The following is a 27,714-nucleotide window of genomic DNA, read 5'->3' as shown; positions in this document are numbered from 1 at the left end:
CCCTTTCATTATTGCTATAGTACTCCTCTATATTGCCAGCTATGTTTCTGTGAATAAGGAACCCCACTCCCAGTTCTCTTTTGTCTGCCATGCCCCGATAGCAAAGGACGTGCCCATTTTGTAGCAAGATGTATATACTGCCTTAACTTGTTTTAAGGGCGAAGCCCCTCACGCCGTGGGTTTGTCGCTCCTCTCTTTGTACTTTTGTAGCCATCTCTCGTTTAGTTCATGAATGGCTCAATAGATGACACTGTGTGTCCAGGCTGAAATTTATGTAGGAAGAGCGTGGACACAAAGTGGAAAAAAAGAACTAGGAGCCTCACTCGTAACTGTATGGCTGGAAGTGTGGGTGATACGGCAAGATGGAAAATTAAGCGGAAAGTCAGGGAGGCGGAGAGGGTTTATTGAATGACAGCGATGGAAAAGAGGCCGGCTCTCAGTGTGTGTTGAAGGGCAAGAGCGAAATAAGGCGGGAGAGGTTTTAGGATAATTCAAGGAGAAGCGCTTTACTGTTCGAAGTGGGGTCAGGTTGCTTTAGAATGCGTAGTCGTAAAGCAAGATTCAGTAAAAAAGAAGAACTATGTACATGCTGTGGAGGAGTTAAGAAAACAATAGAACATGTCCTGATTGAATGCGGCGATATCTCCCCATGTATACGAGTGGGTACAAGCCCACATGAGGCTTTGGGTTTTAGGGACAAACATGGGAAGCTGAAGAGGTCCATGATTGAAGCAAGTAAGAGACAATTAGAGTATTGGTGGCAGAAAAGTAGAAATAAAGGACAGAAATAGTGAGAAAATGAGGTCATTCTGCGTGAGGAGGCCGAGAGATGGAACACAAGTTTATGTTTTTCTTTGTTATAACACGTTCAATTTGATTGAAGTAGATAAGGCATTAGGCCAACAAAAAAATATTTCCGTTTTTTTTTTCATGCGAGCCTGGTGGTACACATGTCACCGTCCCGTTATAAAGAAGATGCTCATAACATCCATCCATCCATCCATCTGAAATCAGTTTCTGGAGGAAAAAAATTGCACCATATCCACGGATGGAATGATCATGAGTGGGGCGAAGTGTGATCATTTACTACTTGATCATTTACTGCTTGTCTAATCATTGTTCCATACACATTTGGTGCTTTTTAAACTTTATGCAACATCGCGTCCTCATTTGGAAACGCCACTTACTTTAGCGATTCCAGTGCACTATGGGGCAAAGAAGAAATTACGTACACTGAGCGTTCTTGTTGCCCAAAGTTGCTTTATGACACTTTCGGCTGAAATCTTTTGCCAACTGAGCCCTTCGGTTAAGACAGTTAAATGGGAGGTACGTGAGAGGTGGGGCAATTAGGCGGTAAAATCAAAATATTTCATCGGCGAAGCTACGTAAGCTCACCAAAGCCCCATGTGGCGATAACAGATACCTATAATCATTATTAATGGCCTCTACCTTATACGGAATCTCGCGTGGTCCATCAGCGAGTTGGAGGAAGGAAAGTAGGAGAAGTGGACAGGAGGAAAACAAATAAATATAAAATAAAAATTTTTTGGCAAGGTGGGATTTGAACCAGCGAAGCCACTCGGCTATCCAAGCTTTCCATTTCAGCATCCTAACATTGGTACATAGCACTGAACAAAATACACCAGTGAAAACGCGCAAATCACACCGTACATGCAGCGCATACGCAGTCAGCCAGCACCGAGCTGGCTTCACCTAACTTGAAATTCAGGCAAAGCAACCAACAGGACGAGCCCAGAGAGCCTCTCGGGGGGCCCTGCCGTTGCTTCATGGATTTCCAATAATCAATATACGTACATACGTTCTTGCACAAATGCTATAGTGCGGGGTGCGCATTCTTTTCGCAGTAATACCCTGTCAGTTTAGAGCATTAACTACAGCGAAGACCCAAGAACAGGATCACAGCAAGAAGTAGACATACTCATTATCTATGCTTGAGTACCTGATGCCGACTTAGTGCAGTGCAAATGATTTTTTAATGCGTGCAAAACTAAAGCCTTTCTGAACAACACAAATACAAATGATCTATTGTCTCTGGTTGCTTGCAAGTTAAACAAAGCTGCACAATAAGAATAATCCACTTAGCCCCCCCCCCCTTCTCCCACCAAATTTATTTAGCGATGATGTGCCTGTGTTAAGTAGAGAGAAAGAGAAAGATACAAAGAAGGATAACATAGAGACAAAGAGACTCAGAAAGACTCAAGAAAATAAAGAGAAGGAAGCAGATACAGAGAGAGATGGATTATAAGCGATACTTTGTACACGGGGAAGAAAGAGGAAAAGGAACGAAAATGGGGAAAGAATGCTCGGTAATTGTCTCTCTATAGGACGCCTCAAACAAAACAGAGAGACAGACAAAAAAGAAGGGATAGAAAGAAACAGGAGAAAGAAATCATACCATAGTCTTGTACAGGGTAGCAGGATCTAACGAAGGAAGCCCTCCATCTTTCCAAAACAAAATCTAATGGAGGCGGTGTGTTACGGAGGACAAATAGTAAAAATAGGTTTGGTGTTTCTCAACGCCGTCTACAAAAGTATTCACCTCTCCCTGCAAAAAATTGTGGCTAAGGGCCCGCCTGGCAGTCAGCTGCAAGTGTGCTCTTGTCCATCTCATTTCTTCGTTATTTGCCTTCATTCTTACTTCTGCACCTGTGAACTCTGTCTCAGGTGTGCTGACCTCAGCCGTTGATTTAACAATGTTTCGGGCACCTGTCGAGTAATGGTTAGCTGTAAAACGTCCCGCTGTCTTGCTCCTACATAACCATCTGCTCCGCTATGAAATCATTATGACATGCGTCTTCCGAAAACGGTTACATTACAAAAGTTACATTTTCCACGATGCTCTGAAGGCTTGCGAGAATCATTTTCTAGCGTTTATATAGTGGTCCTAGATATTAATTTGAAGTAAGCAAAGACAGTGTTAATAAGAGCAAAATATTTTATAAATTCTGATGTGTAAGTTGTCAATCCTTGAATATTGTTCACGTTTCTGTTATATGTACCAAACAATACACATGGTGAAAATTCGAATGTTGCTCTTTTGGTAACATGAACGCGAAAAAGCTATACATGACGTTGCACAATATGTACTCTTCTAAGTTTGGTGCGGAATGCGTGTATTCACCTTATTTATGGCCACGACATTATTGCCTTTCGATATCTGCTTTAGGAACCTAATAGGAAAGCCAAAAATTGAGTGGTAGAATAGCAGTTAGTATGCCAATCCTCCATTAACCATTTTCAGGAGTACGTCGACACTCAAACGTAAAAAATAGTCTGGCGTGACCGTGCATATGCACTGCCGATTCCACGCCCTAGTACCCAAATAATTAGCCGCCATCACTGCTTACCTTTTTTATCATTGTGGCTGTTATGTTCACCGCCTCCTTGTTGGGGAAAGGCTTGGCGAGATCCTCCAGGGCGTGCCAATGTTGCGAGTGTATGTGACCTGCAGGTTACGGTGAGAAATGAATGTGCGCGTAAGTGAAAGCGCTTATTTTACCACAGCTTGTGGCTCGACTATTCTGTGTTCAACGCTAAGTAGCACTGAATACAGATGGTATGCGTCTTTAAAAGGGGCAGCGCAAAAAAAAATCACAGCCATATCCACATAGCAAATGATGTTAGAGGAGTTTGCTCGGAGAAAGAGAAAAAACTTTTATCTTGAAACCCAAGTCCGGGTCTGAGCTCCAGGGTGAAGCTTTAGTAGCCTCTCCTAAGATGGTACGTATGTGGTTAAGGAGGATTGTCCGCGATGAGGTTGTTTCGGCCGGAGGTGCACGGGCGTTTCTTGGCGAGACCATTTCTCTAGGAAGTCGCGCTAACGAGCCGGCGGATGATACATACGTCGAAGGCAGCGTTGATGGGCACGTTCTGCAGCCGACACTGCACAGTGTTGGTCACGTAGACTGGCGCGTTAAGTGCGTCTCTCTTTATGCCAATACTGGCCGCTGCCGCGAGTCAAATGCCTAACACTCATAAACAGCAGACGTAGAGCTATCAGGGGTGCTTCAAAGGGGTTGAGAGCAGACACGTGAGAGGGCTTGGGAGGATATCGGCACCCGTGTGTAACACTTATTGTGAAAACTTGTCACGTGCTGCCACGTCTACGAAGCGATGAGAACAAAGTGGACGTAGTCGCGAGGAAGCGAGAGCGCGGGGCGCCAGACAGGGAGCCCTGTTGGAATCACCGGAGAGGCGACAGGAGCGGCGACCTTGAGGGGCGACCATAGACGTGTACACTGGCAACACTGGTGTACACGCTGGCGGCAGCAAGACAAGGTGCGAGCATACGAAGCTTGTCGAGCAAGCTCCTAAAATGAGAACACAAAGAAGTACAACACACTACACGACAACATGTTCTCTCTGTGGGGTGTGTTGCACTTCTCGTTTTCGCGCCCATTTCAAAAATTCATAACCAATTTCAACTCACCGTAAAGTACATTCTTCAACAGATGTTATCACCAACTGCAGTTACGTTTATTAATAATGTTGAACTGGCAGCAATCGGTACACGATCCAATGAGACTGACTGATGGGCTAGTTCGTACGCAATACAAAGGGCGTGCTATCCATTGTGGGCTGGGAGGGGGTGAAGGAGAGAGGCACGTGTTACCGAAGCAGCCTCTCTACCGACACTCCCGCGCTTCCCCGTAGGTTGAGTTCGAAGGGAAACAAACTCCGTCATGGATGCGAAAATGAACATGAAGCGATGACGTGCTTCTCAAGGCTGCCTGCAATTTGACCCCGGTTTTCAAGGAGTGATGATAGTAGGGGTTCTTTGTATGCAACTTTGGGTGTCCATAGACACCATCAGAACACTCGTAGCAATAACCATGTGCATTGAAATATTACGTGAAAAGTTTGAATGATTAAAGGTATAGGATAGCATTGGCACCCCCTTTATATTGTTGTGTGCTTTCACTGACTATATCAGTATATCGTGGAACATACCCTAAAAGGCGTTTAGTAGGAAATTGAAGAAGTTGCCTGTTCCCCCTTGTGGGTATGAGCCAAAATCTAGGCGACAAGACAAGTTGCCTGTTCTGCAGTGTGGCTTGCGACTGACAGTGTTATCGTCATGCAACATTTTTTATGGAGCTGCGGGGTACTTTTCTTTGACGACAGAGTTCCGCTGGGGAGGCTTCTTGTTGTCTACTACCATGGCTCCTGGTAAAGACGCGCCTTCTCTAGCTACGCAGGCAACATACCCGACAACCACCCGTTACGTCGCCATAACGAGACCCCATGATCCTGGTACCTTTTCTAGAGAAAGCAACATCGATGTGGATAAGTGGCTCAGCATGTACGAGCGCGTAAGCAAGCAATATGGCTGGGACCCAATCGTAATTTTGGAAAATGTCATATTCTACCTCGACAAAACTCCTCATGCCTGGTTTGAAACGCACGAACACGAGGTTAAAAGCTGGGACATGTTCAAATAGAAACTCCGTGACCTTTTCGGCAGCCCATATGGACAACAGATTTCTGCCAGGAAATGATTACCCGTACGCGCTCAGACGTCTACCGAACCTCATGTGAATATCCAAGGCGTGTCAGCCTTGTACCAGAGATCCGCCCACAGCTTGTCCGAGACTGACAAGATCTCGCACATTTTAAAGGGTATCGCTGATGATGCGTTCAATCTGCTCGTCTTTATCAACGTAACCACCTTTGCAGTCGTAATTAAAGAGTGTCGCCACCCCAAGCAATTGCAAAGTCGGCGCATTCCACAGCAGTTTCATCGTCTCCACAAGACTACTGCCAGGTCTCTTGCGAAGGAACTCCTTGTCAGTCGTCCAAACCTGGGGATGTGACGGGCATCGTCCGACGTGAACTCGAAGCTGTTTGTCCGGCTGCGAACAAACCAAAGTAGATCGAGGCACCGCCGCCCGCTGTCTCCTTGATCCAGGCCATTGTCCGCCAGGAATACGCTAATATATGGTTCTGTGTTCCACCGGTTGTGCAATAAACAATAATTATGCCCCTGTAGTCTCTTTAGAACAATCACACCACCGTCCATACTCCCTCGTTGCAGAAACCTACCCCAATGGTGTACAGCAGATGGGAAGCTGCATGATCGATCTTACTCCGGAACACCCTTGAAGTCTATGTTGATGGCACTCTCCAAGCTTTCATCGACACGGGCACTCACATTTTTGTTATGAACGCAGATTTTGATCGGCGCCCGAACAAGATCATTACGCCACACTTGACCAGTGGGGTACAAATCGCAGGGCGGAGGCACAGTGCCTGTCGTAGGGAATGTGTACTGCGTAACTTAGCGTTGCAGGTAACCAGGTGGTCATCCTGCTTACTTTTCTTGCCACATGCCCTCACGACCTCCTCCTGAGACTGGATTTTCTCGCCGCTGATTCCGCGCTCAGGGATTGCTCCGACGGTGTGTTACGCCTTGAACTGCCTCAACACAGTGACCTCCCATTCGAACCATCTTGCCGATTGAATTGCAGCGAATTTATTCATGTAGTCTCGAAAACTATTACCTACGTCGACATGCAATGTTCACCACCTGTACCAAATGGCGAGTACAACGCTGCACCCATTCCCAACTTTCTGCTCACGAATTCTGTTGCTGTTCTCTATACGGTTCTCAGCACCACGGCTTATAGAACCTGACTACCCGTTATGAACTTCGGTTTCACAGGTCAAGTGCTCGAACGAGGCATATCCGTAGTCGAACTCTGTTCGCTGCTGGATTCACAGGTCGAAGCTTTCGCTCCGGATGCTATTGTTCTTGCACACCACCCACCACACAGAACAAATTGTGGCAGCCGTTATATTTTAAACGTGATCACTGCTGACCTTCCATCTGAACATGTTGAAGCCCTAGAGAGTGTTTGGTGATCGACATTTAGACCAGACGTCCGATGGCCAGCATCGCATACACACTGGCGATGCCAACCCTGTTCACCACCGCCCCTACAGGGTGTCTGCGTCGGAACAGGGCGTCATTCAGCAGGAAGTAAACGAGATGCTCGCGAAGGACAATATAGAGCTGTACTATATAGAGTCTTTGGGTGTCTCGGGTATTGTTATTTAAAAATAAGGACGGGTCGTGGCATTTCTGTGTGGACTATCGGCTCCTTATCATCATCTTGCCGAAAAACGCCTGCTCTCTACCACGAATTGACGACGCCCTTGATGGTCTGCATAGTTTCATGTACTTCTCTTCTATCGACCTTCCTTTCGGATACTGGCAAACTGGTGTGGACCATGAGAACCGAGAGAAGACGGCCTTTGTAACGCCAGATGGTCTCTACCCGTTCAAGTTCACGCCTTTCAGCCTCTGTAACGCCGCAGCCACATTCGACTGATTAATGGACTCCTTGCTTAACGGCTTTAAGTGGTCCACGTGCCTGTGTTATTCAGAAGACGTCGTTGTGTTTACGCCCACCTTCGAAACTCACCTGCATAAACTCACAGCTAATATTGGCGTGTTCCGTTTTGCCGAACTTCAGCCGCATTCATCCAAATTCTGGTTCAGGCGCCACCATATTACGATCCTTGGGCATATTGTTGATACATCTGGCGTACAGCCGCGAATGATTTCCCTGTGCCGACAACCTTCAAGGACGTTCGCAGCGTAGTGGTGCTCTGCTTCTACTTTCGGCGGTTTATCAAAGACTTCACCGAAATTCCCAGAGCTCTCACGGACCTTCTCAAACAATACACCCCCCTCTGGGGTCCTTCCCAAGTAGCAGCTTTCTTCAAACTCATCACTCTGCTCATGTCTTCCCCTGTTCTAGCCCACTTTGACTCTTCAGCACCGACGGAAGTCCGCACTGACGCCAGTGGTCACGGAATCGGCAGACCAGGCCACATGCCCGTGTTCAACCCAGTCGAAGAACACCTGATAACTTCACGACTAGCCATGTTGACATCATGGCGTTGATGACCGTTGGCTAGTCTCACACATGATGTCACGTTACGGTATCTCGTGCCGCTCGTACGACCACAAGTGTCCCACCACCAAGAAAGGGACCTTTATCGACATTGCCTTCTCCAATCTGCAACTACAACTTCTCATCTAAGGTACCCTTGCCGCGCACTTCACTCACCACGAAATTGTAATCTCCAAAAGAAAACATGTTGCACAACACTGTATTCAGTCATGTAATCCTTGTACATAATTTCATTTATATGTAACTGCTTACATTTTGTGCATATTTAAATGTATTTAATTATATTGATATAAAATAAATTAGCGGCGTATCTCCGTGCTTCGCTGCAAAGAACATCGAAGGACGATAGTCATATGTCGGGAGGCATGGATGGATGGATATGGCTGTACCCTGTAGATCGGGCAGCCGCTAACGCCACCTAGCCGTAATACTGAGTGAACCAAAGACTAAATTTATCTTTTTTTTCATTTAAGTAGTTAAGTTGAGGACTGGTATTTTGATGTGAAGAGTTTACTTTCACTCGTGCTTTGATTTTAGCCACCAATCAGATAACCTTCTTCTAGTTAATTCTACCTGCCTAAAGTATATTTTGCCCTCCCTGTTCCTAAACCCCAGTGCTTCGAAAAACTCTGCGCCATCATCCTGAACCATAGGGCTAACCCCTTTACAGAACATTATCAAGTGTGCGGCAGTTTCCTCCTCCTCTCCAAGCGCACTGTGTGAGATATGGCACCATCTGACAGTAATGCGAAGAAATTAAAGCTATTTTTAGAACGCAGTGCCACTGGTAGGTGGCAATGCCAGGTCATTTCAGTTCAAGCCCCAGAATGTTTTAGCGAAGCGTAGGAAACACTCTCTCTTTCGTTTACAGCGTCGAATTATCAGCGCAGTATAACAAAACACTTAGGTATTCAGAATTAGGTATCTATGCATTTTTTACACGAAAAGACACACTGCCTAACACTTACATATTGATGTTGCATCTCAACTATGCGTATTATTTGCTTTCTGACTGACGATTTTGCAAGTATGAATGCAGCCACTAGAGCGAAATCAAGAAGGGTGGGCTCTGCATGAACCCCGGCTTAAGCTTTCTCCGGGTGGTTCAATCATTAAACAGACACCAACGAACAGACAAAATTTTTTCGTTGAAGTATCTTAAACAGACACTAAAGTCAACTATTAAGTCGACGTTTATTGTTGAAATGGCGGTCCAGAAACCTCGTAGTCTTACTTTTTGCCAAGGAAGGGCCTATTTTGAAATAAAATCACGTTTTAGTGCTCCACGTCAGATTAGTGCACTTCAAATTACCCGCCTCAAGAAGCGGACCGACTGGACCGTCTCACGTCACTGTTTTCATGCACAACGTTGCCCGGCTTTACTGTCCTAATAGCAGCAGACCGAAAGCAGCGCGACCCACAGCAGCAGCCACGGCCATTGATCAATTTTCTTCCATTGGCTTCGAGATTACAGACGCTTTTGTTTCAACTGTGCCCCGCTAGATGACTCCACCTTTCCCGTGTAACCACGCGAAAGTAGAATTTTTGAACCATTTGCGCCATTCTTCATAGTAACGCTCGGCGGTTCTTTTTTCCGTGAATCAAACGGAAACGAACAAGCAGCATTTTATTGCGTCTCTTAATGCACGAAATATTGTTTATTTAGTGCAGTTAGATTGATTACTGATAATATTTTCTAGGTTACCTGTCTATTGTCATCGGGATCATTCTGAAAATGTCCTACTGCGGCGCTTGTGTTCTTGTGCATTTACTTTCATTTCTCGGTAAGTGGGGCACTGTTGTTGATATTACAGTCGTTTTAGATGTTGTCATACATTGAGCTTTCATTCTGACGTAAATTGTCATTTGACTTTAGTGTCCCTTTAGAAAGACTATCGCATTTAATAATCAACTTTTTGTATAGAAGTGCGTATACAGTCACCCAATGACAAGGTGTCGAGTCTTTGTGTGATGTGTGGGCGAAAGTTTGACGATTTTACCAATAAGCATTGTAGGTTCACCCCACTTATCATCATTCACTTGGTGGATAAGTGGGATTTTTCAGGTGATTCTAGTTGGTAATGCAAGTTACGTAATAAAAAAGGCACATTATGTGCGTAAAAATACGGTGTCTGCGTCAAGAGAGTTTTTTCTGGCCCGTGTGAATGTGAAGCAAACATGAGTAAAATTGTCTAAGAGTAAGGGCGCATTTGAAGCACTTCGTAGCGCATAAAAAAGAGCAGAAATATGCTTTGCACATAAGAGGAATCTGTTAGTAAAAAGTGTATTTGGGAAAACCACTGTTACGTTAATAACTACTGTATCACTTTACCAGATCCCAGAGCATACAAATTATCTTTGTACTCTTGGAACAAAGAAAGCGACACTGTTCTGTGTTCTGCTTTCACAAATTTAAGATATTCAGAAATACAGCAACCATTCAAATGAAGGCTTGAAGGCCCTAGAAATAATATAATTCTAATTAAAGGAGAGAACATTGAGCATAATATAAAGTCAGGTCACACGAGATTGCGTGTAGCAACCGCAAATAAAGTACTGTCATACTTGACATATACAGCGTACATTATCATAGACCATCACCATACATGAAAGAGAAAATTATAATTATGATAAAAAAACATCCGCTGAAACACAGGACCTTGTCTTGGGGGGTGGGGGTCCACTTTACAGCGTGGTTGGGAGAGGAATAGGGTGCTGACGCAGTTTGAAGGGAGGGGGGGGGACATACTGGTGGCATTTTCGGGGGATGGGGCAAGTGCTCCTTTTGCATTCTCCTGCCGACGCCTATGGATGAAAGCAAACTTGATATTGCGTGTTCGAGATTTATTAAGAGGGTAAATGACGGCGCTTCTTTGTGCGTTGCTGTTTTAAATAATGTTACAGTGTTTGTGCACAATGAACGGCACGACAGAATGAAGTGCAATAAGACAGAGCTGGGGTATAGTTGGTGACCGTTCAGTAGACCGTATGTTGTCCCCGTAAAAACTGCGCTGCTTCACCATACGGCGTAAGGGCAGAATGCTTACCGAGCAGATGTGCGGGTATCGGGCCGTCCGTTTTTATCTTGCCTCCGTAGACGTCGATCAGTTTTGCCCTGACGTAAGCGTGCAGTTGCTTGTACAGGGGCTCCAACTGCTTCCACAGACGCGCCATGCTCTCTTCGAATCCTTCGTATTCGTAAGTCTCCTGCCACATCTGGCTGGCGTCCTCGAAACCTGCGAGGAAAATTGACGCTGTTCACATTAAAGTATACACAACTGCAAAATGCTAAGTCAGTCTGGACGGATGAATTAGTCGTGACGAACGTTGTTTCCGCTGATTTTGCCAGCATACGTCCATAACTCCACAGAAAAAGGTCGTAATTTTGTTTTCTCAAGTTGCACGCTGAAACTCTAAGATCCGAATGTCTGTGTGACCGTCACATCCTTAAAAACCATTTACAGCGAAAGATGTTATGAGATCACAACGAGGATCACGTGCGCCATAGTTGTCCGCCGCCACCGCCGGGGTCCGTAACCACTATTGAGCAAAATAAGAAAAAAAAACAACTAAGCAAAAACACCAAAGACAATGGAATTCGAACACGGGTCCCTTGCGTGACATGGAGTCCGGTATTCTACCACTGAGCCGTGCAGGTGCTTGGCGCTACACTGCAAACTGGCCTTAGGCAGGCTTGATGTCGGTAAACAAATAGCGTTACTAGGAGTACTAAAGTATTTCAAAACAGCAAAGGAACAACGAAGCGTCACACTATGTGAATAGCATGCTCCAATCGAATCCAACCGAATGGTCCAACCCCATAACAAAAGCTTCAGGCATATCTTCATCGTCAACAGTCATCGCATCAAAAAAATTGCACCTCTCAAGTATGTAGCAGATACCACGTTTCGCTGAAGAATGACGACGGATGACATAGTCAACGTTTACCTACTACACAAATATTATGATTATGAATGACGCAGTGGCTACCCTGCAAGTGTGCTTGTACTAGTTACCCAAAGAGTGTTTAAAAAAGCCTCTGAAAAGCTGCTCTTCCAGCTTTAGCAGCGACAGTGCTGCGCGGTCTGCGCAGACCTGGCGGTTTTTATGTTCGTAGTTTAGCCACATGATGCTAATCAAATTTTGTTTGGGAAAGTTTTTATGTTAAATGTCTGGTAGCTTAAAATAAAAATGCATAAGTCCTAGCTGACATCATCAAATTATTAGATGTCACGAAAACTTGTTGCACAGAAGTGAATGGGGCGTATATTTTGCGTATTCTCACTATTTACACGTTTTATGTCTTACAAGGCTCCGTCTCAATCGCGGTGAGAATGGTGCTGTACATAACTTGAAAGGCTAATTTGCTAACAAGAAATAGACCGTCTTCATCTTCTCTTACTTCTATTAAACAGTACAACATCACGTATCGGGAGTGTCACGTGAGTAGGAAGTTGGTCACACTGCAGGATGCTATTTAGAAACACATCGAAACGCGCCGACCTAGGCCTCTTTTCGGATAACTTTAGTAAAGCTTGGACGAGGTTCAGCGAAGTATAAAAACAGAAGCATACGTTAGATCTCATTGAACTGAAAAATTGACAAGCACATAGATTGCTTGTCGATGAACAATTTTGGTTGCATATATATGAGATATGTCAACGCCAATTCTGTGCAAACAGTAATTAACACGCTAACGTTGACGATATGGCTTAACTTTCTAACAGCGAAGCTGTTAAGCATGCCATAAAAACCGATGTGCCCCGCACGTAACCTCACCGCGCCATTGTCTGACCACCCTCTGGCCTTGCCTTGCCTCGCTACCACGCCAGCTGATATGTTGTTTGTTGTTTGGGTTTATTTCCAACACAAAAAGTTGGGGGTTCCCCAGGCAAAAAAGCTGTTGCAAAACAACTTGAAGGGACCTGGGGGACCGTACAGGCAGCAGCGAATAAAAAGTATAACTAACACGACATAATACAACTTATATAACTTGACAAGATATAATAGCATCGGTACATAGCAAAGTAAATATAAAGAGGTACAACAAAAATGCACAGATACAGCGAAAGGAATGTAACAGGGAAATGCATCAGAAATTAAAATGCACCCATATAACTAGGATAACTGCACATATCGAAAATGCAAACGTTTGAACGTATAAAAAATGCAATGCAAGAACAGTGGTGCAGTGACAGTTAATGAGGTTATGCTGTAACGGCTGCACAATCATCTAATAGGGAAAGTCTTATTTGTTTTTTAAATCCATGAAATGGGATATCAAAATTTATTTGTGAAGATACACGATTTATTAGTGCAGGTATCTGATAAGTGAGGGCTGACCTTCCGTAGTTCGTACGTGTTCTTGGTATTGGTGTCTGTGTATTAAGTAGTGGATAACGTCTTGATGTTGCATGTGCCGTGTCTATCGGATCATGTTTTTGTATGTGCAGGAGGAGTTTATAATCGTATAATTTGGTTGCTTTAAGCAAATTATACTTAACAAATAAAGGATTTGTGGGTAAGTTTTTTGGCTCACCAAAATAGTTCTCGAAAAGTCTGAGCACTTTCTTTTGCATTGTTTCTAGTTTGTAGTAATTAGTAGTTGTTGTGGTACCCCAAACAAGTGTCCAATAAGATAAGCAGGAGTAGAAATGCGCGTATTATATCGCCTTTTTTAGATGTAAAGGAATTAAATGGGATAGTTTAAATATTATGCCGACGGCTCTGCTTAGCTCTGAAGTGAGTTTATTGATGTGTGTATTCCACGACATGCTTTCTTCAAACTATACGCCTAAAATTTCTGGCATTTTACGCGCTCTAAGACGGTGCCCTGATACGTTAGCGTAAGCTCTGTGTCACAGGGCTTATTAACGGGCTTAAAGAGGACGTAATTAAATTTCTTTTTATTTAGGGATAGTTTATTAGCGTGAAGCCAACCATCCAACTGAACAAGATAGTCGTTTATCACTTTCTGAACACGTAAAAGAACCCCAGGTGGTCTAAATTTCCGGAGCCCTCCACTACGGCGTCTCTCATAATCATATAGTGGTTTTGGGACGTTAAACCCCACATATCAATCAATCAATCACTTTCTGAAGCTGAGTAAGTGTGTGCGCTGAAAAAAAGACGTTGTTTTCGTCAGCGTAGATTACTAACTTGGGAGAGTTAGGAATATTAAATAAGTCATTAACGTACAATATAAATAACAAGGGTCCCAGAATATACCCCTGGGGCACTCCTTGTTTTATCGTGGTTGTAGGGGATGTAGCATCTCCAATTTTTACACACTGCTAAGAAAGATAAATCTTTAAAAGATCTAGGGCGATGCCGCGAATGCCATAGTCATTAAGTTTCAGTAGCAGAATGTCCTGATTAACGCAATCGAACGCTTTCCTTAGATCAATGAGAAGACCTACACTGTAGAGTTTGTTTTCAATGTCATGTAGTATTTTATCCTTTACATGTAACAAAGCTAGCTCAGTGCTTTTCTTTTTCTGGAAACCGTATTGTGCATCGTTTATGATTTGGTGCTTATTTATGAAATTAACAAGACGCGTGTTGATGACATTTTCAAATACTTTAGATAACACAGGTAGCACCGAAATGGGTCTGTAATTATTTATATCACCAACAGCATCTCCCTTATGTATCGGGCATATGCGAGCAAGCTTCAGATCTGAGTGGAAAATTCCAGTTTCAAGCATTCTGTTAATAATATGTGTTAATGGTGAAGATATAAGAGCCTCAACCTATTTAATGACGTCATACCTAGTTACTCATGCGCCAAAGCAATAGCAATGACGAAGCAACCGGCAAGCCGCGCTTTTCTACGGAACCCGCCACGCCTGCCTAGCTCCTACAGCAAATGTGACCTCATGCTAAGCCACGCATGCACCATACACCATAGAAAGAGCTGTGGATCAGCGGCGTCAAAGCTACCGATGTGACCAGGTATAAGTGGGCCAAGTTTATATAGGAGTTTCCCAGCAACCATCTAAATCTTCAAATACGTCATAAATAGATGCTGCGCGCGTGCAAGCTTTCAGGATCGTTATAAGAGAGCTGCGCCTGGTCGTGCTGAGGTGCATTGTAACCACGGTTCGTTCCTGAAAGAACCGTTGACTGGAATAACCTATCGCGAAAATGTACGTGCTGAAGAACGAGAACGACATCAGCGGCGGCGATCCGATCTAGCCTACTTGCCCAACAAGCAGGCGCAGCGCCACTAAGGGCGGGCGTGGATGGGTTGGCAGCCGCTCCTCTGCCTGCGAGCCGCCCTGACGAGAAATGTACTTCAAAAACAACGCATAAGTTGAAATTAGGAAGAAATGGTCGTGGACGGGGCACGTAACTCGTAGGCAGGATGGCAGCTGATCGTTATGGGCTGAGTGGATTCTCAGGAAGGTGAACGCGTGTGGAACATATAGAAAATGGGGTGTTTCTCTCTCTCTCTTTCTGTGCGTGTATCATAAATTATTTTATTCGTAACTCAATCAAAAGCCGTATATCACAGCCCCATCACGCCTTTCCCCCCGCACCAGTCATCCACGTCAAGTCGCCCGCCTTCCATCTCATACCACTACGTTTTCTGCTTCATTCTTCCTCAGAGCAGCTTCAGACTGAAACAGCCTACCCTATGACATCGTCAACATTGCCTCATCACCTGATTTTCAAGACCGCATAACCGATCATCTGCAATGTTAATTGAATCATTACTGTTGGATGTTTCTTGTAAAGCCACCCCTTATGTAACACCCCCTGAATGGGAGCCTTTAAGGAAATAAATCTGAACTGATACAGTGTCAGTTTTTATTAAAGGGAACACGCGAGCGTGTGGCCTGCGCACTCCGGCGGCTGCTGGCAGCACGTTCAAGTGGGAGCGAGAGCAACCAAAACCTCTTTTCGCGTCATCTCGGAGCGAGCAAAACAAGTACCCATTCATAATATGACACCAGCGGCGAAATCTCAACCTTCTTCCTCTTCACTGCGACTACACAGGAGGCCAGTAATCATCTTGGAGGTGGAGGGGCTGCAATCTTGCCACTGGTTCCATATCAGCAACGAATGATTTTTTTGCTCACCGTGAGATTACCGGAAAAGATGCTTTGGTTGCTCTCGCTCCTACTTGAACGCACTGCCAGCAGCCGCTGGAGCGCGCAGGCCACACGTTCCCGTGTTCCCTTTTTTTTTTAAATTGACACTGTACGTGCTTGCGTGCGTGCTACTCCACGGCCAGCGAACGAAAGCTTTATAAATTATTTATATATCTAAATTAACGCCGGCTACATATACAGAAAAAAAACAGCCTATATTACTTCTCGTTGTCTTCTTTTTTTTACGCCAAGGTCTTAGTTACACTGTAAAACAGTTTGCACCCTTAAGAGTGCAAAGTGGGTGTTTTTTGCCAAACCACATGACTCAAGTCTTGGGTGTTTTGGCGTTTCAAGACACATGTCATGGGTGTTTTGGCATTTGAAGACACCCATGACATGAGTGTTTTGGTTCGTCAATATACCCTTACCGTAGGGTGTTAGTTATAGACGTGGCAAAGCACCCTTAAGGGTGCAAACTGGTTTACACTGTATTTCCGTATTACAATACGAAATGTTGAATTCAACAGATTGCATATTATGTAGGCAGCAAAAAAACATTTTTTTCTAAGGATGTAGTGATTGCAATACAAAACTAAACGTCGTAGAAATGCACACACACCAGACTGCGTTTAAGTTACTTGTAGTGGGCCAAGTAAGCGTTTCGTGCCCTTTTCCTACGCATTTATTTTATGAACACACACACTTTGGAGTGTTTGACTTCAGTAATGCAGATTAAAAAGCACTAACCATTGAGCTTCGCAGCCTTGTTCTCGAGCTCGACGTATCGCAGGAACTTCTCCTTGAGCGGCTTGCCTGACACCTTGCGCCACTCGTTCCACACGTGCAGCAGCTCGTCGTAGTCGCGGGAGTTCTCCAGTGTGTCCTTTATGACTGTCGTGTTTGCAAAATACACCAAACATAAATCGGAAGACGTTGACAAGAAAGAAGAAGTTTACCACTAAAAAGACAAAACGGACAAACCAACAAGCCAAAAATATCAAAATTAAGAGCAGTTGGGTAAAAAGTGAAAAGTAATGGACAAAAACATTTTTGAAAAAAGAATCGGTAGTTTAGTCCGGAAGGCGAAAAGCCGATATTGGTAAAACGTATGTATTAAGTTAGTACTACATAATATAAGAATTGCTGTTTTACTGATATGGAGATGTCTAAACAACCGCTGAGCTTAAATTATTGTCACGAGTAAGGTGTACCAAGCGCACGCATGCAGGCATGAACAGGTGAAAATAGATAATCCAGAACACTTGCCTGCATAACTTTGTAAAATCATCCAAGGTTTTATGTTTCAAAACCATGATATGACTACTAGGCACGCATATGAACCGGAAATTTTGACTAGCGATTCCCTATTTCGACTCTAGCACTTCGCCTACATCTAAATGTGACCGCTACGGCTGGAGTCGAACCCACGACCTCCAGGGCCACAGCCGAGTGCCGTAACTCCTGCACCACTGAGGTGGTCTAGCATAACAATGTGGAGCTTCATCGAAATTGCGAAATAACACAACCACTAAACTACACAGGCTTGCGGTAATGCTTGAATCCCTGCTTATACTGGTTTCACAAATATGTTCGGAACACTGTCCTTGAGCTGTCGTTTTATTAATACACTGCCGGTTAGCATAACTGAACTTCATAATAAATGACGATAGTTATATCGCGAGAACAGAATGACGACCATGTCATACCAACTAGCCCAAACTGCCACACTTCCAAGTTCATAATAAAGTTTTGCCTTTCATGATGCATGAAATGCCGACTTACCCGGGTCCAGAGGTATGTTACACTTTTCAGGTGATGTGCAATTGCGTTTGAATGGGCATATCTTGGCCGATGCATGATTTTGGCTCATATCGGCGATTATCTGCACGAGCTGTAATGAGAAAAAGCCGGCGTCGTGTTGGCTGATAATTCGCGTTCATAGTTGAAAGTTGAAAGTTGAAAGTTGAAATTTATTTCACCACAACGATACACCGTGATTTACACAAACAAGAAACAATTGTGGCATGGAAAGTAGAAAAAAAGCTGCGCTATAGCAGCTTGACTAGCCCCACCTCCCATTTGTACAAGGCAACAGAAACAATTGCACACCAAACTCCATACGGTGCTCACGTATGATTGAAAGAAAAAAGAAAAGAAAATAACATTCTAGTGGTTGTTTATGAAGTACAGAATAGATGCACACTTGGGTGTTTACAAACAAACAATTATTGGGAAAAAAGGCAACCAAAATAAGACGCTATAACAGAAAGGGGTACACTTAAAATTTCATGCATTTACAAGTACTGGGTGCAATTACAAGTACTGGGTGCAGTTACTCCCCACATCTCTTACTCCAACGGTGAGGAGAACAAAATGACCTCTCTAATCAAAAGTCATGCAAAAAAGCAAAAATGTTTCCCGTTGTCGAATACTCAACATTTCAATGAAGTGTAGTGCTTTTGCAAAATATAACACACAGATGATTACTAAATGTCATTGCAGTGTAACCCATGGGCTTTTGTAACAAACGAATTAGGGTGAGACGGTTTAAAGGCTCTTAAGATGCGTGATTGTTGCAGCAGAGAGTACTGCACAGACAACTCACTCCTTATTCTAAATAGTGTGAGTGCCTTCGTTGCATGTCAGAGTAATATTCACATTTCCGGGACGGAAATGGCGTCAGTAAAGAGAGCGCCAAAGTTCTCCGCGTCAGCGTAAGATGCCACTCAATTTACGCTTTCTGTTTACTTTAGGTCGCTTGACCTAGTTCCAGTTTCCGTTGGGCAAGCTCTATCCCAAGTAATAGTTAATATCGAGGACATGGCACAGAAAGAAGGCGAAAGAGACCCATTAAGATACGTGGTGCTGTGGCCGTCGGAGTATTGTGGAGTATTGGTTACCAAGACGAACGTGTGAAGGATCTTCATGGTATAATATATTAAACTCGTGCATAAGGGCGTGGTGCACCTGCTGTCCTGCACGCTAAAAAAAGTCAAAGCGTGAAAACATGGACACTCTCGACTGTACTTTGCAGCCACCGTCGACGTCATGGTCATTCACCACATATATATATATATATATATATATATATATATATATATATATATATATATATATATATATAGCTCGTAGGTTCGATTCCTGCTCACAGTTGGTAATTTTTTCATCCACTTTTCTTTCTTCTTGTTTACATTCCATTGGTTTTAATAACTTCCCCTGTACATTCCTTGGCATTACTGTCTGTTATATCTCATTATTATTGTGTTAAAACACGGAAAAACGAGCCCTTAGGTATACACACTTCTTTCCCTTATATATATATATATATATATATATATATATATATATATATATATATATATATATATATATATATATATATATATATATATATATATATTAAGAGGCCTGGGGTGCGGCCTCACCGGTAACCACCGCCGGGAACGCACTCTCTCACCAGAGAAGGATTGGCCACCCTGGTGCAGTATCTGGCCACTACCTCCCACATGCATACGTCAAAAAACCATGTATGTATACCTATCTCTATACATAAAAATTAAGAAAGAAAAAGAAATAGCCCAGATAAAGACCCCGGCGCGCGGAAGCGTAAATCCAACCTCTTGCTTGTGAAAGCGTGACGCTGGCCACTGATCCACGCAAGAGCACCTCTTTAAAAATTAAAAAAAGTGCCGCCATATCCACGAAGTGAATGATGATGAGTGGGCGAAGCTCCGGATGTAAACCTGGTAAACCATGAATGCTCTGTACATTTTGCCCACTCGATTTTATTACATCGCTCCCCCTAGCGTACGTCGCCGCACTAAATCGAACGATTGCCTTCAACCAATGACACGCGCCATATGTGACATCATTCCTATTTTATAAGATCTCGCGTCTTTCATAAACTACAAGTACCGCTTTCTAGTTTATAACATCTTGCATCTTTTCATCATCAGCTACAAGTACCACCATCTAGTAAACACTACAAGAACTAAACGAGAGGTGGCTACATAGAGGAGACGGTACCACCATCTAGTGAACACTGCAAGAACTAATCTAGAGGTGGCTACATACAGGGGACGCACAGCCCACGCCCTAAGGAGCTTCGCCCCTAAAAAGGCAAGCTATTTATGTCTGTTATTAACCACTTGCGACGGCTATCTCGGGTGAACTGTCCGGTTTTCAGCATTACCAGCGAGATAGTGCAATGAGCGAGCGTCACCCACGGGCCTTTAGCGTCGCCAGATCATAACGACGCGGCGGCGCACGCTTTCATGTCCCATGCGTACTTTGCCCAGCAAAGAGGAGACAGGGCTGGACGCTTACGCGTGCGCGCGCTTATCTCGCGCTGGAAAGGATTGTATGCTTGGGCTTTCACCAGAACAATTCTGTTGTAGTTACGTTCTGTTACAATTCTGTTGTAGTACTTTTCATGCGTCATTTGTGCGTGAACAGCGCGGGGCACGTTTCGATCTGCTTGGAATTCTTCTAGTGACACTACAATTTGTTGCAATCGCATTCATTGCTCCGCCTTTGCGACATAGCTGCGACTTTTTTCATGCTTAATCTTTACGACTACATTCTGAAAAAAAAAAGTCTTCTGACTTTTTTTGTGTGTGAGCCCTGGCTTTCCACGCATGTGAATGGCTTTAAAAAGACTCGTGAACTGTCTTTGGTTATAATTATGGTACTGTTGGAGAGTCGTGGCACTCAAAAGAGAGTTAGCATGGCTCTTTAAAGCGATTGATGTGCTTGGAAAGGGAAAACTTAGCGAAAAGAGTGGGTTACACACACCCTCTTTTTCCCCCAAAGAGTGGCTTCACGTTTCCTATTTCGCCGCCACATGTCGCTATAGGCAGTGGGCAATTTTGTATACGCTTGCACTTCTTACCGAATGATGAGCAAGCAGAAGCCTGAATGAAGCTGCGTTTGAGCATCGTGTTACGACCAGTTCCTTTAAAACAGGGACCAATCATATTTTTGTGGTTCGGTTTCCTCAATCTCGAAGTTACACAGATATGAGGTGTCTCTTAAGCTCAAGCATTCTCTTATTAAAACATTTTCGATAAGCTGTGCTCGCGAACCTTTTCAGTGGTTGTCACCGAGTTGCGATTATGAGTCACGTAGACATAAAGCACTCCATTTTAATTTTAACAATTCGGGGTTCCGTAACATGCATTTGACTCTAGGATAAGGATTAGGATTAAAATCTTGTATGTATTCGTGCGGATCTAGCCTTGCGAAAGTTACAGGCACACGGGTGTTCTTTGCATTCCCCTCCATCATGCGGCCACTATGGCTAAGCATCAAACTATTCTTCTTAAGCTCAGCTGTGCAGCAGTGTAACCACAAGCCATAGCAGAGCGTTATGCTGCACTTTTCATTCCCATCCATGGGGAGGTCGACTTTAACAGATTGTGTGCCTTGTAAGGGGTCTTTGCCATTGGCTAGTCACTTTCGCCATTGATATATCGGGCATCAGGGCTGGCTGCAATTAGCTCTTCGGGATTTCGGGATTTGAAAGCTGGGTTTCCTGTGGTGTAACTTAACTTATGATGTCGTGGTCATTTTTTGTTTTCTGCAAACAACGCGTGACAGTACAGTTTACTTGCGATATGACGCGGGTAGTGTAGAATCGCCTGTTGTTATATAAACACTCATCACAGAAGCCGCAGCATCTGTAGCTAGAATTTTTTTTTGTCGTTTGAGCAGTGACTGGCGTCGCCATGAGTGATACGAGCATGCAATACTTTAATGCGCACGTGCCCTTCATGCAAAGGGCCTGTTTTCGAACGTTCTGTAAATGCTTCAGTTAAGAGCTAAACACGCACCAACTCTCTTATTGTCCTACCTCTCGCTTTTCGTCATCTGGAAGTATCGCGCTGCCCAGCACAGACGTTCGCTTGAAGACGGTGCGAGTTTGTTCGTCCTTGAAGGTGGTCCACTTGAATTTGGTTACGTTCTTCCATATTTCTTTGTAGAGGCGGCTCATCTCGAGACTCGCTTCAATCTGGAAAACAAAGAGCAGAGATGATGATGGTCACAGAGAAGTAGACGTCACGTTTTATCTTCCTCGAACAGCTCACACGCCAACGAAGTGACTCTGGTTTGAAAAACCGCGCACCCGCGTTGCTACAAGTGTAGCCTAATTTCTTGCATGTGAGAGGCTGCGAACAACTACGCACACGAGTCATAAGATAGATAGATAGATAGATAGATAGATAGATAGATAGATAGATAGATAGATAGATAGATAGATAGATAGATAGATAGATAGATAGATAGATAGATAGATAGATAGATAGATAGATAGATAGATAGATAGATAGATAGATAGATAGATAGATAGATAGATAGATAGATAGATAGATAGATAGATAGATAGATAGATAGATAGATAGATAGATAGATAGATAGATAGATAGATCTTTGCCCTAACCATTCGGCCACCTCGCCGGCGATAGATAGATAGATAGATAGATAGATAGATAGATAGATAGATAGATAGATAGATAGATAGATAGATAGATAGATAGATAGATAGATAGATAGACAGACAGACAGACAGACAGACAGACAGACAGACAGACAGACAGACAGACAGACAGACAGACAGATAGATAGATAGATAGATAGATAGATAGATAGATAGATAGATAGATAGATAGATAGATAGATAGATAGATAGATAGATAGATAGATAGATAGATAGATAGATAGATAGATAGATAGATAGATAGATAGATAGATAGATAGATAGATAGATAGATAGATAGATAGATAGATAGATAGATAGATAGTAGTTCCACTGCTGCAGAACTTTCCCCGCTGCACCTTTTTGTGCCCCTCCTGCTTGGTCTACGGACTGCAGTATGTAATAAATAAATAAAATAAAAAACCTCGGCAATTTGAGATGTTATAGAAAATGCTCGGGAATTTATAGTAGTGCTCCTTTCAGTATTGGTCCCATACCTGCAATGCCAGCGATACAGCAAGCCGACCATTAACGGTATATTCACTAATGCGCATTTGAAATATTGCAATGCTTTCCCTACGTTAGTAGGTAGATGCACCAAACGATATAAATTATGAATGCTATTTCATGATATCTCTTCCATATTTATGTTTCCAGCGCAACAAAAGGTCTTACTAAGGCCATCTGATAAGCACTGGTCTATGCAAAGCAGGGTCAATGTTCCCTTCATTCCGCTTTGTCACAGTTGACACTGCCGATGAGATAGATGACGCCCAATTAGTGCAAGTGTGAACTTAGCTTACACTATGTGGCGAATCTTCATCAGATGATTGTTCCCACCTACAGATGTTCACTCAACAGAACAAGACAAATTAGCATGGCTTTTTGTTGTGAATCTGTTTTTCATACAGGCTGGGCGCTGATATGCTGACGAAACCTAGACCACCAAACTTGGCTACCATTTGTTCCTACTGACCGCAAATAAACAAGTTTAGTGTAAACAGAGATTAGCCTACGCCCACATATTTCCTATGCTCTAGGTTACTGCTAGTTCACACACTTAAGCGTAAGTTACGCCATACGCTTGCGATTTCTTCACTTGCATGCAGAAACCTGGAAAACCTACAAAATGAGTGCGCAAAGAATATTGGGGATGTACTTAAGTTTATTTGTCTTCTCATTCGCAACTACCGAGAACCAATGCATTTTATAAAAAAATAATAAATTGGAGGGTCACTAACTGATCGCCCATGAATAAAACCAGCTTAACCTTTCACATCCTGAGTTACCAGGATGTGAAAGCTCGACAATTTGGTACCACGATTCTTACAAATGTAACTGTCAAACTGGAACGTAGCGGAATGGTAAGAGACGTTGGGCTTTTGATTATTGCGGTATCTTTATTTGTTGTGAAGATCTATTGAAGCAATGTCCAAGGGATCATCTATAGAAGATAACAGCTGTTTCATGCTCCGTGGGAGACTAACGCCGCCTGATATCGCAATTAACAGTGAAATACACCTCTGAGGTTTATTCCCGTGGTTACCTCCGTCAGCTCGAATAAGAGCACCAGAAACGTGAAAGTATGTGCGCCTTTCTAAGGTGTATAAAAATGGAATTCTCATATTCTGAAACTTGAAAGCACACACCCCTACCATTCTCAAGTCACTGCAAAGGTCCTGTTACGATAGCCTGTTAGCATGATAGGCAGTTAATGCGGTATGAAACCACTGTATAGCGTGAAGTAAAGCATACCCCCCGTATTGTGTGGTCACATACGTTCACCTATATTTCATTCCTACAGTGGTTTCATTGAAGGTGCGCCGTGCTTTAAAGTGGAAGCTTGCCTGCGCTTACAGATCTGTTCTTGTTGTGCTCCGTGAGGTTGACCGAGTGGTTCCACCGTGCGTAAGCGACGTCTAGGCAGGACTCGGTGAGCATCACTTCGACGTCCTTCAGGTAAGCCTTGGCTTGCTCCTCGTTTTCCAGGGTACCCTCCACTGGAACCCTGGCGGCTCCGGTCACGTGGCACAAGGAGAGCGCCCCGGCCAGGAGTAGCCCGCCAAAGACCGCAGACGCCCTTCCGTGGGTGGCCATTGCGGTGACTCGTCCACGGCGTAGACGCACTGGCTACACTGCGCCGGACAGCAGCAGACTTTTGGCTTTTTAAACAGCCCGCTCCGTGGTGGTAACTGCTTTTTCTTCTGTTTCTTTACCAGAGCAAACCGGTTTCCGGGTTCGACAGCCTCACCTGCACGGCGTCGTAGCTTGGACACTACGATATCCGGAACAGGTCGAGGGCCAGCCCAGACCTGGAAACCAGTGCTGCATTATCTGACGGACGACCTCTCCCTGCTTTGGTTTATTTTTTTTTTTACGCAGTCTCACTCAGTATCTATACGCTCAGGGACGGAGACGACTTCTTTTTTGCGTTCTTTGCTTCGGAGAAATTTCGAACGTGACCCGATCAGCCGGGACTAGCAACTTTCGTCTTCATCCTCATCGCGTTGAATGATCAAAACTGAAAACGACGTGATTAACGCAATGAAATACACCTGGCGCTACAAAGGAAAGATAGAAATCGTCAGTAATAGTGTTTATTCCCTTTTTGAGTGTTATGAACTTCAACTTGTTTGGTGATTATTTCTTGTAGACAAAAGTCACGAAGGCAAATATCTATAGAAAGATTGATTGCACGCCTGAAAAAAGAGCTGTAAGAGACGTTCCAGAATTCAAAATTAATCAGACCAGGCTCAATACTTATTAAATTGGTTATAGTTCTGCAGTATGAAAGAAAGCACAATATATAGGCATCAACTAGTGATGACGAAGCACTTGAGTTGTTTCATGTTTCATTGAAACGGCGGTAGTACTGTATTGATAACTCGAAGAAAAGAAATTCAGTACTTCTCATAAAACCAGCTCCTACATATATCTGTCTGCTGTGCCCACAAGACGTCTCACTGATTATCAAAGTTTATCAATAAAGCAGTCATCTAAACATGGGCTAGCGTACTGCACTCAATGTCAAGACAAACAACGGCGTCCCGAAATGTCGCAGCAAGCTTGAATCGCCGTGTGATATAACTTACGTTGCCTATCGTCCTGGTTGCTCAAGATTGATTCACGAAACAGCGATTTTATCGTCTCACCTGCGTATTCGTATTATATACTCGCTTCACCGATATTTGAAATAATGTCACACTCTTTTGCGCAGACACTTCTTCACAAGGAGGACAGGACACGCACTCATACACCCACACCACCACCACCACCACCACCCCCACCATCACCACCGCTGCGGCCGGGTCGAACCTGCAATCTTCGGGTCAACAGCTGAGAACCTCAACCACTGCAGCTCAACCGCAGCGGACCGGACATTAGACCTGCGTGTGTGTCTCGTTGTAAGGACTCACCAAACTCTTTGCAGATGAAGCTCCCTCTGTCCGCTTTCTCCACACACGAAAGTCTATGCGCTTGTAAGTAGCAAGAACGCTGTTTTCTTGGGCGACTGTTTACCTGCACCCGCAGCGGAAGATCGGTAATCGGCCTTTGCACGGGACCGAATAAATATTGAAAGGATGCCAGTGGACGTGACCGGTTAACGCAATTGAGCGTTTCGGTGTGCCCACACATCACGATGGCGCGAGTGGGCGGGCATTGGTATTCAGAATGGGTCCCCATCAGGGGCTCGAAAAACAAAGATTATGTCATATTGTGCAAGTTTCGCTAACTTCTTCTGCGCGGAGTGCATACACGAATCACGAGCGACGAAAATTCTCCTTTTTCTTTCTGACAGATCGCAGCGCGAACGTTTATTTGATGTTGATTGAGCATTGTTGCATTTTCTAGTCTGTCGCAAGTATCGGCGGCTGCTGCACGCTTTTTTTTTGTTTTATCGATATTGTTTATTGCTGGGTAGTTTCCTCATTTTTTACGCTTTCGTTGTAGTTCCATACTTGTTTACTTTAAACCTCGTAACAAAACATACATTGAAGTGGTTCATGAAAAAGATTCAATAAAATTTATAGCCAGTACCAAATTTGTGAAATCGAAGTGGACAGCGGAGCTAGCAAGCAAGATCCACGATCTGGTTAAAGAAGATTGAGTTATTACTTAATCATTCTTTGACCAATTTTTTTATACATTACTACAATCACTTCTTTCCTCTATCACTTTAAATGCGAAGCATTTCTTAGCGAACTTCGGCGACTTTGAGCGTGTCTATCTATCTATCTATCTATCTATCTATCTGTCTATTCGATTACGTTTGGCTGCTATCGTGGTCACCCCCTCGACTTGGCGTGAACGCAAATTACCATGGCCGAGCTGTGATGTCGGTATGTGGTGGGAGATGGCAAACGTGGTGGCGCTACAATCCTACAAAATTACCATGGGAGTGTACAATGGCTTGACGAATATGAAGTGGTGGTCAAGACATGAATAATGTCACAATTCTGTCGCGTACGGCGTCAAACACTTCCCGCCAGACAGTGGCACATACCCACGGGCGGGTATGTGCCACAGGTATGCGGGTATGTGCCACAGGTAACTGACACTTAGCATCTACCCAGGAACGACAAAAACACACATGCGCAATTTTAACGCGCGAGCGTTATGAAATAACCAACAACGATAGCGTCGACCCGACAAATGCAAAGAGTAAATGTAGGGGCCCCAGCTGGAATTAAACCCAAGCATTTTGCGTGGCAATGAAGCATTTTACCACAGAGCTACACCAGGCCTAAGGACTGCTTTTCAAATAGACGCTAACTTTCGTGAAACGTCAATAGTGGTTGCAGTGCTGCCTACCCAATTTTATAAACATTACATATGTACTCCTTTGGTACAGCCATCACGTCGGGTTAACGTCAGTTGTTGTTAGTTGCAATGCGCTGAAGTTGCCCCGCCGCGGTGGTCTAGTGGCTAAGGTACTCGGCTGCTGACCCGCAGGTCGCGGGATTGAATCCCGGCTGCGGCGGCTGCATTTCCAATGGAGGCTGAAATGTTGTAAGCCCGTGTGCTCAGATTTGGGTGCACAGTAAAAAACCCCAGGCGGTCGAAATTTCCGGAGCCCTCCGCTACGGCGTCTCTCATTAGAGAGTTTTAGTACTGCGTACGCTTCGTACGTGGCGGCATTGCGTACGTAAGGACGCCACGTTCTGCGTAGTGCGCACGCGCAGACTTCAACGCGCACGTATCG

The 27,714-nt window shown here is 44.1% G+C and overlaps 1 protein-coding gene across 7 annotated transcripts in view; it reads right to left on the bottom strand.

The window, feature by feature from the left end:
* Positions 1 to 26,036, bottom strand: part of LOC142814654 (angiotensin-converting enzyme-like) — a 46,698-nt gene extending 20,662 nt beyond the window's left edge. Inside the window, exons 1-7 of one of the 7 annotated variants that reach the window (XM_075893789.1) lie at positions 25,928 to 26,036; positions 24,369 to 24,823; positions 21,888 to 22,046; positions 17,819 to 17,927; positions 16,784 to 16,927; positions 10,988 to 11,176; positions 3,369 to 3,466 (exon numbers count right to left, since the gene is read on the bottom strand). In XM_075893789.1, coding sequence (XP_075749904.1) covers positions 3,369 to 3,466; positions 10,988 to 11,176; positions 16,784 to 16,927; positions 17,819 to 17,927; positions 21,888 to 22,046; positions 24,369 to 24,608 — 939 coding nt within the window. In that variant the 5' untranslated portion in view covers positions 24,609 to 24,823; positions 25,928 to 26,036. Of the gene's footprint in view, positions 1 to 3,368; positions 3,467 to 10,987; positions 11,177 to 16,783; positions 16,928 to 17,818; positions 17,928 to 21,887; positions 22,047 to 24,368; positions 24,824 to 25,603; positions 25,711 to 25,826 lie in introns of those variants that run through there. The other 6 variants (XM_075893792.1, XM_075893795.1, XM_075893794.1 and 3 more) reach the window with 6 other exon arrangements.
* Between the last annotated feature and the right edge of the window lie 1,678 nt (positions 26,037 to 27,714).

Source organism: Rhipicephalus microplus, chromosome 4 (genome assembly GCF_043290135.1).
Source record: "Rhipicephalus microplus isolate Deutch F79 chromosome 4, USDA_Rmic, whole genome shotgun sequence".
Taxonomy (NCBI): domain Eukaryota; kingdom Metazoa; phylum Arthropoda; class Arachnida; order Ixodida; family Ixodidae; genus Rhipicephalus; species Rhipicephalus microplus.
The sequence above is the reverse complement of the archived record's forward strand: the minus strand, read 5'-3'. Positions and strand labels throughout refer to the sequence as shown.